Source organism: Gobio gobio, assembly GCF_949357685.1.
Source record: "Gobio gobio genome assembly, chromosome: 3".
Lineage (NCBI taxonomy): Eukaryota > Metazoa > Chordata > Actinopteri > Cypriniformes > Gobionidae > Gobio > Gobio gobio.
The window spans coordinates 35,963,324-35,980,709 of NC_137099.1; the positions used below are offsets into that span (position 1 = coordinate 35,963,324).

Sequence of the window (17,386 nt, forward strand, 5' to 3'; positions counted from 1 at the left end):
TCTCTCTACAGGTAGAGATGTATGGAAAACCTGGAGTGGAGCTCAAGCTGAGTGATAACAGAACAGTTTGAGTGAAGGAGGGAAAATCTCTGCAACTCTGCTCCATTAATAACACTGTACATTATTTACCATGTTTGGCTTCTTTTGTAACTCGTAGGCAGATTGAAAAGTAAACTACTTGATACTGATATGTGTGGCATCTTGGCCATACTACCATGTTGATGTCCAGGACAACAGCACTCATACTCATATTGTTTTTTATTTTATTGTTTATTGCTGTAATCTGAAACATTTTACTCACAAACACCCAGCAATTATAAGGGTAATAGCAGCTGGTTAAAGTGTGATAAAGTGAATGCGGCAATCTATTGGTTGTAGGCATTGCAAATTTCATTGCAGCCCATTGGCAACGAGAGAGAGAGAGAGAGAGAGAGAGAGAGAGAGAGAGAGAGAGAGAGAGAGAGAGAGAGAGAGAGAGAGAGAGAGAGAGAGAGAGAGAGAGAGAGAGAGAGAGAGAGAGACTCTTTCCCTTTAATCTCTTTTTTCCCAGTCGGTGCTGCCTCTTTCTATGAAGACAATCAGATTCTCTACAATTTACTGTTCCTCCGCAGTGATTTCAACGAATTACCTTAATCTATGTGGGTCATTTACATCAGATATGTTGCCGCGTCTCTGTTGAACAGTCTCCGGTGTGCCACCTCTCTTTCGGACGGCAGCATCACGTTGGATTTTAACAGGGGCAGAACGGAGTTTGATTTTTTTCCTTGTGTGGCACATACATTTTGACCGTACCTCAGGAAGTCGGGCGGCAGGACAGAAGCCGTAGAATGCAGATACTGCAAAGGTAAGACGAGCAGTCGTGGAAGTTAAAGTATCTCTATTTTGTGCATATACACAGTTGAACTGTTTGTCTGACGCCGCGTACACGCTTATTTCCAGCTGCTTCACATGATTTCCCCCCCTTTTTCTCTCGCTCTCTGAAAGATTCATCCATCCGGACTATGAAATGGGTTTTGCTTTGAGGTTTTAATTCGAGCCGGCTACACGCGCTGATTTGCATGAAAAAGGCTGACCGTACAACCTGTTTCAGTAGTTTTTAGGCAATGCATTTTGCGTTTCGATTTTTTTGTCATCGAAATTATAAGCATGATCAATAAAACCAGTAGCATAGATTCTGCCTTCCAATATAGTGTCAGTATCCATATTTAGAGTTGAAAAGCAAGTATAGGCTACTGCATGAAAGAGTCTTTCATATGAGTCATAGTAATAGGCAAATACGCACTTGGACACTCAGCATTTGAGGGGAAATGGCTTTAGAAGGGATGTCGTGTGGCAGAACTAAATGTTTTATTATAGCACTATTTACCTGTGGCTAAACAAAGCTGGGTAGTCTATGCTTCATGGTTGTTTTCCTTATTGCATACATGCGGTTATGGTGCACATCCATCTGCGTATTAATCAGTCCCTCGGCTTTTAAAGATGCGGTGGCGAGATTTCGTTTCTCGAGAGCCATAACATTGTATCATGCGTTGAAAAGGCGAGGTTACAATATATTACTTAAAACACATAATACAGTCGCCATACAAGTCTGTGATGGGACACTTAGAAGGTGCGCTCAGATCGAAGAATATTTGGTTTAGCGATATGGCTTGTTTTGTAACTTAACTCTCGCCTAGCTTTGCTGTTGGCTACAGGCGAACTAAGATGCGGTGACTCCAGACTTTCATCACAGGGACCACTGTTTCAGCCCAAGCCATTCCGCTTATGCAGCGGTGAGCCACAAGGTGGTACTGTGGACATCTCCTGCATACGTGCATGTTTTTGGGATGGAGTGAGGAGGGGAACTTGGGCCGCCTCTCGAACATTCGCACTGTAGGCTACAGCATTTTAACCTTCATTTCTGTCAGAATGCGCGGCAACTGGGTGACACTCTGATTAAGTGGTGAAATAGGTTTCAATTATGAAGTGCATACAGCTAGTGTTACTCTATAATACAGATCCCAAAATACATTAATTAGCATACTTTTTAGAGTATGAACAGAATTAGAAGAACTTTGATGAAATATGCTCTGTCCTCAGACCTGAATATACTTTGACCTGTAACTTACATACATTTGAAAAGTTTGAAATTGCTGTATAGGCCTACAGTTTACCACATATAATAGGCCTATACATGCACTTAAAAAGAAGAGTGTGAATGTCTCCAACCTCTGGAAAAAAAAGGCCTGGACTGATCATGAGCTTGAGAACATTTTATTTGAAAGACAATAGCTAACATACCTTTTTGCCCCCCCCCCCCCCCCTACTGTTTATTTAAATAAGCCATATATAAATATAACGAGTTAATGTGATGAAGCTACTTTGTGTTTAATCACATACATTGAATATATATTCTAATTAAAAATAGGCATGGTGCTTTTAATAGCAATATTAATTCTGGTCTTGAACGTTTAGAGATGCAGTCCAGTATACATATCTCTTTCCTTCTATCTCGCTAGCTCATAGGTTCAGTGGTTGGCCGTTGGTGTCACCTTTGAATAAATTTACACTCTCTCTCTTTGCTTTCTGGGGTTCCTGTCCACACTCAGTCAACTGACAGAAAGATAGAAAGAGAGAATACAGCTAGAGAAAACAAATTCCAGCTGACTTGCCAGCCCAGACACCATGTTGAATAAGTCATAGCAGGTGCATTTGCAATTGCAGCGGAATCGCACCACGTTTATCCGAAGTTCACCCAAAGGTCACATTGGTTTCTATGCTTTATTTCTTGGTCTATCATTTGGACCGAATCGATACCATCTCCTTCACGTCATGAGTCACTCTGTGAACAGTGAAATTGTTAGAGCTTCCTTCAAGTAGATCATTTATTATAATTAAAATGCAGAGAGAGACCCGCACCTTCATTGAGATTCGCGTGAGTTATCTTTAGTGATCACACAGGCAGTGATTCTATTTTCTCTCTTTTTATGCTCCTTGGTCTCATTTCTTCCTTCTTTTTATTTGTCATACTCATTCAAAATATGAGGGTGCATTTAAGAGAAGTGTGTGTGGTACATTTACAATGAAAATTCCAACCAATTACCTTTATCTAAATGTAACTGAGACAGACTTTGGGAAAGTGCCACAGCTAAATACACAAATGCACATCCAAACACACATTAAACATTTGCAGCATATGCATTTACTACTAGAAAATGGTAGATATGTTTTAATTAATCAACTGGGAACATCACTAAACTGGTAGAATATTTTAAAACATTGTTTACTGTATTTATTAATTTACTTGTACCATTTAAAATAATATACATCACATTTACTTGATGTTTTTTTTTTCTGTGGAGCGTAAAAGAAGATATATATGAAATATACCACTTGAGGGCCAGTGTTGTTTTGGACCCCAATGACTCTTTTATTGTGTGAACAAAAACACACTCAAAAAAAAAAAAACACTCTTCAGGTTTTAAACAATATGAGGGTGAGTAAACTAAGAAACTTTTGGGGTGAACTATCCCTTTGGGCTGATACCCAGTAAAGACACATTTATTCTTTGTTCTTGTTTGTTGCAGTAGGGTATTTTGGCAGAACGTGCCTCCATTGCTTGAGGAAGTAGCAATATTGGCGAAAAGATATTGAATAAATCCCTCTTGGCTGGTCTAGCTGGACACCAGACATAGAGCGCATACAAACTGGTGGATGTTACATAGCTTTTTGTCTGCGTTGGAAATTAAATTGCCGGCCAGACATTCAGACCCATCTGCTTCGGAGGACAAATATGTACGTGAAAGGTTTTCTGAAATGCCAATCTCAATGTCAAGATATTTGATACTCAATGGCATAGAGAGAATAAATGAAAATATAGGGCTTAGAAATTAGTAGGCCTACCACATAGACCAACAAAGGCCTCTTGATGGATAATGCTGTCTTAATTCTTAATTGTCTATTAAATGTGATTTATTTTTAAGAAAACACATTTTTTTTCTCTTTCTTTTTTTGGATCTCTTCATAATGAAGCCACTGCTGCATGTACAACACAAGCCTTGAGGTATGGGCTAAATGATGGTTTTAATTAAAAAAATAAAAAAATAAATAAAAATACTCCAAGTGGACTCCAAGGTGTCACGGGATGGGTCTTTCTCAGACCACCCATAAAGATCTTTTAAAGCATGTCATGTGTAATGTGTACAGGGACTCGAACCTTATTAAATTCTTACTACTTCATTAGATTCTGCCTTAGAGGAATATCACCTTTCAAATGCTCTTAAATCCCGTAAACATTTAGCAGAATAATATTTTACAGTCATTTACCATATCTGGGGATGTTTTCTACATTGTATTAAGGAGATAATGCTAAGTTCTTTGTTGTTTGTTTTCTTGTACTTTCATGTTTTCTCTTGTGACTGTCAGTGCTTAAAACAACCTGCTGTTGTAAAGCGTTCTGTTATGAATTGGAGAAGTGGAGATAACCCTAATCCTTTTGTAATTTAGCATTGCTCAACACCAATTTAAGTTAATATGACTGTCTCAATGAGTCTATTATATCATCACTGCTTTGTTCGCACAATTAACTTTCCATGGGTTATCCTGTATCTACCATCTGATCTCTGCTGAAATTGCTTTTTGATATGAGGAAATGGAAAAAGTTATATCAATCAATCTTAGATTCTTGAAGAATTATTTAGAAAGGCTTTGGAAATGAAGATAATGTGACATCTGTTGAACACACCGAGCTGTTGGCAGAATGATGCCCTTTGATGACTTAGATTTCAGTTTAAATAAAAGGTACCAATCTGAGAACAGTCTCATAAGAAGCCCTACTTTGCTTTCACTGACAGAGCTATTAATGGAGGGATCAGAGCGAACGGAAGAGTTCATCACTTGTAGATTTACTCAGGACTCAAGTCATTAAAGTTTCCCTCCAGAGGCTCCAAGGAGTCCAGCTCAGTAATTTGAGGCAAATGTGCATGAACAATCCAGGGGATGATCTTGAACCAAATATAAAGTTAAACATATCAGAGCTGCGGCTTGTGTTGTACAATTGTGTTGAAGTTCAAGAGTATCAAAAGCACTGAGGATCTTCTCAATCTTTGTTTTCACACCCACTCTCTTCCTCTTTCTTGTATGTGGATGAAATGCATGGAGCATTCATTATTCAAATTCACACGGAGGGTAGCATTTCTTGTGCATAATCTGCTCTCAGCTTTGAGCGCTTCTTCTGTTTGTTCATTCAGGTGGAAAGATTATCATTTGTTCAGACAATAAATGTGATGCAGACATACCGTTTTACTATTCACATATATTTAAATCAGTGGCGATTTGTATTCACATCTACTCCAATATAATGTCTCTAAGGAAATTTCTCTTGAATGCGTTTTGATTTATTCCAGAGGATCTTCCTGGAAAGATTCCTGGAAACACTGTGACCTTTAATGTTTTCACAGCAAGAGGCGTCTCAAACCAATGTCTTTTGTGTCATTCATTCTTTTGTAATGCCGCGAATAGTTTCCTATTGCTAAATTCCCAAATTTGTACTTGAACAACAGACCAGAGTCAAAGGATAATGAATAAATCTGTTTGGATTTGTGTAGATGACTCAGCCAGACACATGATGAATTCTGCTTTCTGAGCATCCTCATTGCCTTCATATCTCAGGCCATTATTGATGGTGATTCTGAAGAGTATTGTGTTGCTCAAACCGCTGAGCATGGTGGTAGATCAATGCAAAGGTCATGGGTTCGAAATCCCAGGAAATGCCTGAACTGAAATTTGTTTTACTTTGAATGCAATTTGCGACCCTGGACCACAAAACCACTCATAAGGGTAATTTTTTTTTTTTTTTAATTGAAAGCTCTTAATTTTTACAACTCTTTGAAAATCTGGAATCTGTATTATTGGAATCTGACGTATTTTTCCCATGTCGGTTATTTCGGTTTTCACGTGACTCCGCCCCGTCAGTCACATCAAGTGCAGTTTGCAGGCACATAGAGAAGCAGGAGCAGTTATCTGTGTTTATAGATGCCCAGAATCACTATAGTAGCTGCACGTTTTACACAGTTTATACAGGTCAGTTAATTGCTGTTCTTATAGCCTACGCGCTGACACACACACACACACACACACACACACACACACACACACACACACACACACACACACACACACACACACACACACACACACTTTGTAATTTTTTTTTTTTTTAATTGAAAGCTCTTAATTTTTACAACTCTTTGAAAATCTGGAATCTGAGGTTGCAATAAAATCTAAATATTGAGAAAATCGCCTTTAAAGTTGTCCAAATGAAGTCCTTAGCAACACATATTACTTCTAATAATACATTTTTTATATATATTTATGGTAGGAAATTTACAAAATATCTTCATTGAAAAATATCCTAATGCTTTTTTGCATAAAAGAAAAATCTTAAATGTTGACCCATACAATGTATTTTTGGCTATTGACACAAATATGACTTATTACTGGTTTTATGGTCCAGGGTAGGGCTGTACGATTAATCGAAAAATAATCGAAACCGACATTCAGAACCTCTAACCGACGTATTTTTCCCATGTCGGTTATTTCGGTTTTCACGTGACTCCGCCCCGTCAGTCACATCAAGTGCAGTTTGCAGGCACATAGAGAAGCAGGAGCAGTTATCTGTGTTTATAGATGCCCAGAATCACTATAGTAGCTGCACGTTTTACACAGTTTATACAGGTCAGTTAATTGCTGTTCTTATAGCCTACGCGCTGACACACACACACACACACACACACACACACACACACACACACACACACACACACACAAGTCCTTCAAGTATTTTAAAATCACAATGCACTTTTTCATTAGAAAAAAAAAATCCACCTTTAATAGTAGAAAATATTTACAGTACAAACCTTATCAGTGAACTTACTCAAAAACCTTATGAGGGCAAAAAAAAAAAGAGAGCAAAATAGTCGTTCATTAATCGTAATCGAGGTCAAATGTTCAATTAATCAAGGTTTTTATTTTTGGTCAAATCGTTACAGCCCTAGTCCAGGGTCACATTTAAGTTGCTTTGGATGAATGTTTCTTCCAAATACATAAATGAAAATATGAAAAAATAGTTCAGGATTTGTATCACAATGATACCTAATAGCTTTCATTACTAGATCAGCCATCAACACACTTTTTTCTATATTCATGGGATAGTTCACCCAAAATTGAATGTTCTGTCATCATTTACTCACCCTCAAGTTGTTCCAAACCTGTATGAATTTATTTCTTCTGCTGAACACAAAATAAGTTATTTTGAAGAATATGGGTTCCTAAACAGTTGAGGCCCATTAACTTCCATAGTATGAAAAAAACAAAAAAACTATGAAAGTCAATTGGGCCCATCAACTGTTTGGTTACCAATATTCTTCAAAATATTTTATTTTGTATTCAGCAGAAGAAAGAAATTCATACAGGTTTGAAACAACGTGAGGGTGAATAAATTATGACACAATTTTCATTTTTGGGTGAACTATCCCTTTAAGTAATGATAATAACAATAATGTATAGATTGGACTGAATTGTAGTTCTAAAAACATAACTGCTCAATCATACAGCATGTTTTAGTCATAGATAGACAGTTTCCAGGCAAATAGATCAATATATTCAATGCGTACATTTTCAGTACAACTAACCTCATACATACATTTATATATTTTGTGTGTACGCAACAATGCTATGCTAACAGTTATTTGAGCCTATCAATTTACCAGACCACTTACTTTATAAATCGTGGCCTAGTCAATGGAAACGTAGAGTCATATTTCATTTTTTGAATCTAGAGTATAATGATGTCTAAGTGTTAGAATTTATTTGTTATTTGAGTCTATTCTTGTATGTTTTCTCTTTCAGTTCAAGGTTATCTTGGAATCTCTGATGCTTAATGCAAGGCATACAAATGAATAAAGGAAATGGAATTCCTCTGTTTTTGTTTATGACAATGAATTAAAATTTACGGGCTGTTCTTTGTTTCCCACAGGCAAACCAATAAAGGAGGAACTGAAAGAAGGGAGTAATTACACCAGAGGACAGCTCAGGGAAAAAGAGCCACATTTTGTTTCTCGTCAAAAGGATAGCAGTTAAAGAACGACAAAAATACAACTGAAATCCAGAATCGCCCTCATGGCTTGGGGGAATGCCATGATCGTTGATTTGATTGGTGGGAGTGCAGTCAATCATCTGTCCGTTGCAGCCTGAGGGCGGGTTTCAACCTTGGCTGTGGGAGAAGGGAGGAGTGGAGGACTGTGAATTCAACTAACTCTGCCAACCGCAGCTGGACCATGTCACGGCTCGGAGGAACTCCATGGATAACACTCACCATGGTTCGTCCGCTGGCTACTCTACGCCTTTTTACCTGGATTGTGTTTTCGGCTGCTTGGCTAGCCATTACACAGGCCCAGCAGCATCCTATTGTCACGACAAACTACGGCAAGCTAAGAGGCTTGAAAACATCTCTGCCCAATGAGATTTTAGGGCCTGTGGAACAGTATCTGGGGATTCCCTATGCCCTCCCGCCCACAGGGGAGAGAAGGTTTCAACCCCCCGAGCCCCCCATGTCATGGCCTGGGATTCGAAATGCCACACAGTTTGCTCCCGTTTGTCCTCAGTTTCTGGAAGATCGGTTTTTACTCAATGATATGTTACCCGTATGGTTCACCGCCAACTTGGATACCGTTGTAACCTACGTACAAGATCAAAGCGAAGACTGCCTATACTTAAACATTTATGTCCCCACCGAGGATGGTATGTAATTTAAATTCCAACATAATGTAATGTATGCCTTTAATGTTTTCAACAAGTTTCATCAATGTTTGTTTGCTAATTAGGTTGTATAAATTAGATATTTTTTGTTGAGATAGATCATCTCAGTTGTTTTACAGCACAGCCTATTTAGTTAGCATCATTACAATGTGACCTATGAAGATTTTCCAAGCTCAGCAAATTCAAAGAATTCCCAACTGGCTTTTTGCGTGTTTGTTGATGAAACTCTGTAATTAGATTTGACCATTTTTGTTGTTTTTTGTAAGATACCCCATGCATCACATTCATTGAGCAAGCTCATGACTATCAATACAATGTAAACTAGTTAGGGTTTTTTCTTTTTAATCATCTCAAAATCTGGCTATAGTATACAATTTATTTTCTTAATTATGTCCATGAATGTTTTGTCTGGTTTATATCCTCTTAGTCGTATGTAATTTTTTTTTAAATTACATATTTTTAATAATCTTATTGGTGTTATTTAAATTTAAACTATTTTAATAATTTACAGATAATTACAGATAATCTCCATTTTTGAGATTGTTTGTCCTGTAGTCTTCAACTGCATGATGGTGTGCCAAATTCAGCTTGGACACTGGACTGACAGATTAAAGATGAAAGAAACTTGCAACTGAAAATCAGGATAACAGCAAATATACTTCTGGGAGAAGTATCTCACAGAAGTTAAGTAGCCATGTTTTTATCTTCAAATTATAGTTATTTCATTATTATAACATCATGATAATATATTTTGGGATGTGATTTGTCAGTTATTCGGGGAATATAGGAATATAGAAAATAGGGAAGCTACAAATCTTGCTCTTTATTACATATAATGGTTTGTTACTTTATTTATATATAATATTTGATAAATATAAGTATGGAATTTTAAAATAACTATATTTACAGTACCAGAAACATCACTAAATTTAATGTTTTTGAAAGAAGTTGCTTGTGCCCATCAAACTTGCATTTATTTGATTAAAAAAACAGTAATATTGTGAAATATGTGAAATACAATTTAAAATATAAATTATTTCTGTGATGCAAAGCTGAATTTTTATTAGCCATTACTCCAGTCTTCAGCATCACATGATCCTTCAGAAATCATTCTAATACGCTGATTTGATACCAAGTTATCAATGTTGGAAACAGTTGTGCTGCTTAATATTTTTGGAACCTATTTGGAACATACAGTATTTACTTTCACTTTTTTATCAATTTAACATCTTTTCTGAATAAAATAATTAATTTCTTTCAAGAAAAAAAAAATTGACCCCTAAACTTTTGAACGGTAGTGTATATTGCTACAAAATGTGTTTATTTTAAATAAAAGCTGTTCTTTTTTTTCAAAGAATCCTGAAAAAAGTATCATAGGTTATAAAACAAATATTAAGTAGCACTACTGTTTCCAACATTGACAATAAATAAGCACATTAGAATGATCATGTGTCATGTGCTATTGCATTGTGATTATTTTGTATGAAATATTGAAATATATATAGGCCTATTAGGGATGCAACGAATATTCGGCCACCGGAAAAAATTTTATCACCGAAACAACACGGCCGAAATGTTGTGATGACGCAAACAGAAACCGCGACCTGCACGTGCTTGTCTGAAGCAACATGTCTGCGGTGTGGACGTATTTCAGTATATCTGAGAAACACCCACGTCTGCTCCATGGAGACACGACCAACTGCAGAACCGATTGTTTAGTTTTCGTTAACTCCGCCCACTTCCGATCTGAGGCTGCTACTCCGCCCACTTCCGGCATGAGACTGAGGCGTGGCGCTGTTGTCCTCAGACTGCTCTGAGTGACGTATATGGGTTCTGCGGTTCTGCAGTTGGGTAATATTGGCTCCATGCACAAGCACTGACAGCGAGAGCTAGTGTTCTCGATGAGAAGAGGACCAGACTTCACTGTGAAACCGAACAGTTTCCGAATGCAATTTTTAACAGTGGGCATGTTTTAAGCGCGGAACACACTTCAATCCGAGTTCCCACACCAACATCGATCAACATGCATCACGAAATTCAAACGATAAATGCCGTTTTGACGCTCTTTAATGTGGCATCACTGATCACATCACAGTTCAAGCGGCGGCGCGCGCGTGAACGCGATCGATCATCTCTTCCTTAAGAATAAACATGAATGAACATCTAAGGTGTGTTGAGGATACATTACAACTTACTGTCACGTATCATATGTGGTGTAATCACTCAATCAGTGTTTCAACGACGAAAAGACGTCAATATAACTGCTTGTAAACTAAACAATGTCATGTATATTCACATTTACCTCAGGCAGTCATTCAGTGTCCACAGAATCATATTCACTAGAGAAATCAACTCTTTCACTAAATATATGACCTATATTAGCCGTTATATTCATTATATTCTACTTAACCTGTTAATGATATCTTGATTATTTCATGTATGTTTGAATAAACGCTTTGTATGATTATATTTCAACAACGAATTGGATAAAAAACTATTTTATAATTATATTTAGAAGTTATTGCAAAAACTGCCTTATGTGAAGTTTACATGTTTGCGTACTATGTTATTTGAGTGTTGATTATTATACCTAAAAATAAATAGCAACTGAATTTAGGCTAATAGTTTGGGCTCTGTTGTTAACCTTTAATATTAATGTGCAAGTAAGGGCTCCCTATATAGTTTACAGCAATATCTTCAATAAACTTTTAGTTATAATTTAATTTATTTAAGGACAGATACTTTCTTTTTTTCAGTAAACCAATAAAAATAAATAAAAAGCCATTTGGTAAAACTGCTGTACCGAACCGTCAGTTTTGTGTACCGTTACACCCCTATTCTACAGTTAACATATGGGCTATGGCTTTGTTTTGATACACTATTATGTTGAAAGCCTACAGAGAAAATAGTTGTATATTTAAGCAGTTGCACTTGTTCTGAATGCACTTTCTTGTAGTAGTCCTACAGAGAAAAATTGAAAATGCACTAGACCTAAATATACTTTGTTTTTATGAGAGAACATTTCATTTTAAAACCTTTCTGTAGGCCTGTACATTATTATTTAATGTACACATGAGTGGGGTCAAGTTAAACATTTTAGTTTGAATTTTATTTTATACTGTGCATTGTTGCAATGTGCTAAATAAATATTGGCATAATTTGTAATTGATTTATTTTTTGAAACTTTAATATTAATTTATGCAATTGCAATGCCTTGATTTTAGTAAAGTTAGTACACAGTCATAGCCATAAATGCAATGGTACTAATAATTGGCATAATTTCTTTCGGTGTTTCGGTTTTCGGCCTTGGTTTCCTCTTTTTCGGTTTTCCGTTTCGGCCGGGAATTTTCACTTCGGTGCATCCCTAATATATATATGATTCTGACCTGAAATCAAAATGACTTTATTCTGATTCATTAATGACTGTTGCAATGTGCAGACAATTTCCAACATAATGTGTCAGATTATTGACACCTCACAGTTGTGCTTTAAAAAAAGTCCCTCCTTGTAGTGATGTGACGTTCGGTACAGAGGCTTTAAAGCTTGTATCAAAAAAACGAAACATCTCACATTGAAGCACTGTATATCGGAGCTTGATTCGTTTTGCCATAATCACGTGATCTGTGACATTCGAAGTTTCGTTTTCACACACAACCACGTGACTGCTTTGTATTCCGATTCAAAAATAGCACAAACCAGTTGTGCAGCTCTAGTGTCATTCACTTATTTGATAAGAATAAATCAGAATACGAATATTTCTGCATGTTCAATTTCAGTAGCTATTCTCATAGGTTTTGATTAAATATTTGTATTGCCTTAATACAAATTGTTGTTTTCGTTACACAAACTGAATTATTAGCCTATTTGAAACGATCAAAAACTGCTGGGCCGTAGACAAGGACTCACCAAACAGTGGTTACATGAACAAAGCTAGACAAGGAACAATGAAAACATGAGGGCTATATGTACACAGGGACTAATGACTAACAAGGAACAGCTGTACACAATCTAACAATGAACCAATGAGAAGAAGGGACACTAGACCAACCAATAATTATAAAAAATAAAATTATACATGGACAAGGGGTGGAGTACATGGCAGGATATCATGAGGCGTGAGGGAAGCACATGACAAACAGGAAACATGACATGAAAATATAAACATGTAACCCAACACAAAACGACTTTTGTGTCATACTGAAGATGGTCATCCCCTGTTAGCTTTCAAACGCTAACTGCCCATCATGTTTTGGCTCTCCAAATTGCTCTTTTCAAAATCCTGTGTAATATGGGAACATCCTGGTATTTTTCACTCAAAGAGGGACTTGCGCTGCAGTTGTGCTGCTGTCGAAGGAGGATGACAGATATTAAAAAAAGCCCTTTTGTGCCATATCAAAAGAAAAAGCATGATGTTAAGGGCTAGAATGGAAAACCTGGATCACCTCTCCCGGATCTATAGAAAACAGGTTAGAGACCCATAAATTCTCTGTTTTAGTTTCCTGCATCTTTTGTTAACTAGATGCACAAAAGAGACTGCAGTCTGTTAGTGACAGAGTCAGCTTTATCTCTTCGTGCAGTTACGAGTGAAGGCTGTGGAGGTGGCATCCTGTTTTGTTGTGAATTAATCACAATGAATGCCTCAGCCTGAAGGGACGGTCTGGGTGAAGAGACAATGCAGGCTCTCTTCCACTCTTTAATTGGAAAAGCTAACCAATTTAATTTCTATTGGACTATTCAAAAAACCCATTCAGAGAAAAAGAAAGACGTTGAAAAGAGGCAGTCACGACAAATCAGTGCTTGTTACCCTCATTGTTTATCTCAATGGGTGGACTTCTTTAACCTAACATCTGAAATCCAGTCTTGTTTTAAAGATAATTGAGATCTACACATAGAGTGCAAATGGGGAACTGACACCTATGATCATGTACTGTAATTAATCCCACTCCCTGCTGTTCCACAGCCTGTCAGCCTATATATAAATTATATGAGCGGCCAGACTATAATTGACCCACTTTGTACTCTAGCGGATACTTATTTATTATGTATTTAGTGTAATTAATTTATTTTGATATTTATTTTAGGATAAAAAAATAATAATAAATATTTATATTTGCAAATATATAGCCACATTTATATGGAAATGCAAATGTTAGTTAAATTTCAAGACATATTTAAATACATAATTATTCAAAATAACCACAAATTTTGGTGCACCAAATGTGTGTGTGTGTGTGTGTGTGTGTGTGTGTGGGGGGGGGGGGGGTGATGATTCTCATCATGTGATCATGTGAGAATGTTTCAAGTAACTTCAATGGAAGCAACAAAATCAGAATTTTTGTACCACAGAGTTCAAGTGGTGTCAAATGTGCTTATTTGATAACTGACCAAAAAAGTGCAGAATCATAAGTATTTCTTATTTATATAAAGCCTTAAAGCTACACTATGTAACTTTTCCGTCCACTAGAGGTCGCCTGTTCAAAACAAAGGCGTAGTTTGATGACGCCACGTTTGAGCACAGAATCTTGGGACATGTGGTCTTCACCTCACAGCCGGTGGAAAAGCGTCAGGATAGGACTCGGGCAGAAATCATGTTCATGGAAGCGATTATTAACATTACTGTAGTATGAAGCAGAGCAGGACCGAGTGTTGTGGAGCTGAGCAAGGCCGCAGGAACGATTGAAAGGCGGGACTGTAATTATGGCATAGTCCCCGACGCCACTTCCTCTTTTCCAGTCATGAGTAGGTAACGCAACTCTGTTTATCGTATTAGATATATCTGAGTGTGTTGAAAAGGAAGTTATGACGTTCGCTCGGCGGCTGCTATGACATTTCTTCACGCTGCAGTGAGAGTACAGCGTTTCTGCTAAATAAAACCGGAAACCGAGAGTAACGCAGATATGACGCAATGGACAGGCGACTCCCTCAAATGCATAGCTCACACGTCCCGGTTCCTTGGTTAAAATAGCAATTTCTCACAATTTACAAATAGTTGTAAACATTTGGGATATTCTAAGTACTCAACTGAACAAAATATATAACACTGGCCTAGTGGTTTTTGGACATTTTACTGCAAAAATCTTACATAGTTCACCTTTAACATTTATATATATATATATATATATATATATATATATATATATATATATATATATATATATATATATATATATATATATATATATATATATATTCACTCACCTAAAGGATTATTAGGAACACCATACTAATACTGTGTTTGACCCCATTTCGCCTTCAGAACTGCCTTAATTCTACGTGGCATTGATTCAACAAGGTGCTGAAAGCATTCTTTAGAAATTTTGGCCCATATTGATAGGATAGCATCTTGCAGTTGATGGAGATTTGTGGGATGCACATCTAGGGCACAAAGCTCCCGTTCTACCACATCCCAAAGATGCTTTATTGGGTTGAGATCTGGTGACTGTGGGGGCCATTTTAGTACAGTGAACTCATTGTCATGTTCAAGAAACCAATTTGAAATGATTGGAGCTTTGTGACATGGTGCTTTATCCTGCTGGAAGTAGCCATCAGAGGATGGGTACATGGTGGTCATAAAGGGATGGACATGGTCAGAAACAATGCTCAGGTAGGCCGTGGCATTTAAATGATGCCCAATTGGCACTAAGGGGCCTAAAGTGTGCCAAGAAAACATCCCCCACACCATTACACCACCACCACCAGCCTGCACAGTGGTAACAAGGCATGATGGATCCATGTTCTCATTTTGTTTACCCCAAATACTGTCTCAACAGAAATTGAGACCAGGACTCATTAGACCAGGCAACATTTTTCCAGTCTTCAACTGTCCAATTTTGGTGAGCTCTTGCAAATTGTAGCCTCTTTTTCCTATTTGTAGTGGAGATGAGTGGTACCCGGTGGGGTCTTCTGCTGTTGTAGCCCATCCACCTCAAGGTTGTGCGTGTTTTGTCTTCATAAATGCTTTGCTGCATACCTCGGTTGTAATGAGTTGTTATTTCAGTCAAAGTTGCTCTTCTATCAGCTTGAATCAGTCGGCCCATTCTCCTCTGACCTCTAGCATCAACAAGGCATTTTCGCCCACAGGACTGCCGCATACTGGATGTTTTTCCCTTTTCACACCATTCTTTGTAAACCCTAGAAATGGTTCTGCGTGAAAATCCCAGTAACTGAGCAGATTGTGAAATACTCAGACCGGCCCGTCTGGCACCAACAACCATGCCACGCTCAAAATTGCTTAAATCACCTTTTTTTCCCATTCGTTCAGGAGATTGTCTTGACCAGGACCACACCCCTAAATGCATTGCAACTGCCATGTGATTGGTTGATTAGATAAAATTGAACAGGTGTTCCTAATAATCCTTTAGGTGAGTGTATATATATATATACAGTATATATATATATATATATATATATATATATATATATATATATATATATATATATATATATATATATATATATATATATATATATATATATATATATATATATATATATATATATATATATATATATATATATATATATATATTTTTTTTTTTTTTTTTTTTTTTTTTTTTTTTTTTTTTTTTTCACATTGAAGTTGATTGTTGAATCCCAGACTTTAAATATGACCTCAAACTTCTTCACAACACTAAATATATCTCAGAATATATCTCAGAAACTGCTGATCTCCTGGGATTGTCACACACAACAGTCTCTAGAGTTTGGAGAGTATGAAAAGAAAGAAAGAAAAAAAAAAACATCATCAGATGAGCAGCAGTTGGTGGTGATGCTGGTGAAATAGCTTTGTTAATGAGAGGGTTTGGAGGAGAATGGCTAGAATGGTTCAATCTGTCAGGAAGGTGGCAATAACTAAAATAACAATGTATTACAACAGTGCTATTCCGAAAAACATCTCTGAATGCACACTTTGAACCTTTAAGTGGTTGGCTGCAACAGCAGGCAAACACAGCAGGTTCCTCTGTCAGCCAAGAACAGGAGGCTGAAGCTACAGTGGACATATGCTCGCCAAACTAGACATTAGATGATTGAAAAAGAAAAAAAAAAATCCTTGTGTCTGATGAAACATGATTTCTGATGCGATGCAGATGGTAGGGTCAGAATTTTTGTGTTAACCACATGCATCCATGGATCCATCCTGCTTTTTATCAACTGCTGCTGGTGGTTCAGTGATATGGGGAATATTTTCTTGGAACACACAAGCTCCCTTAATGCCATTTGAGCATCATTTAAATTCCACATCCAACCTGTTGTGATCCGCAAACCTTGTTTACCATGTGCTGCTTTTTATAGTCTACCCATTTTCTGATAGTTCACTCCGGCATGAACGTCTCCAGCAGGATAAAATGCCATATTACAAAGACTGTTGATGTCATTGAGTTTAGTGTATAATAGTCTCCTGGGAATGGCATGAATGTGAAGTTAATGAAATTGGAGCAAATGTTGATATCAGTTTGGACCATAATCTCCAAGGATCGAGAGCAAAGTTGTGCCCTACAGAGTAGTAGAAAAGGTTCACCTAATAATGTGGCCAATGTGAGTAGAATGTGCCTCTAATTGTGAATGCTTTCTTATTTGAAATGTGTATTTA

The 17,386-nt window shown here is 37.1% G+C and overlaps 1 protein-coding gene across 2 annotated transcripts in view; it reads left to right on the forward strand.

The window, feature by feature from the left end:
• Nucleotides 1-487: 487 nt before the first annotated feature.
• nlgn4xa (neuroligin 4 X-linked a) overlaps nt 488-17,386 on the forward strand; it is a 187,993-nt gene continuing 171,094 nt past the window's right edge. The window contains exons 1-2 of one of the 2 annotated variants that reach the window (XM_079813426.1): nt 488-844; nt 8,015-8,778. In XM_079813426.1, the coding sequence (XP_079669552.1) occupies nt 8,316-8,778 (463 nt within the window). In that variant the 5' untranslated portion in view covers nt 488-844; nt 8,015-8,315. The remainder of the gene's footprint in view (nt 845-8,014; nt 8,779-17,386) is intronic. The other variant, XM_079813425.1, reaches the window with a different exon arrangement.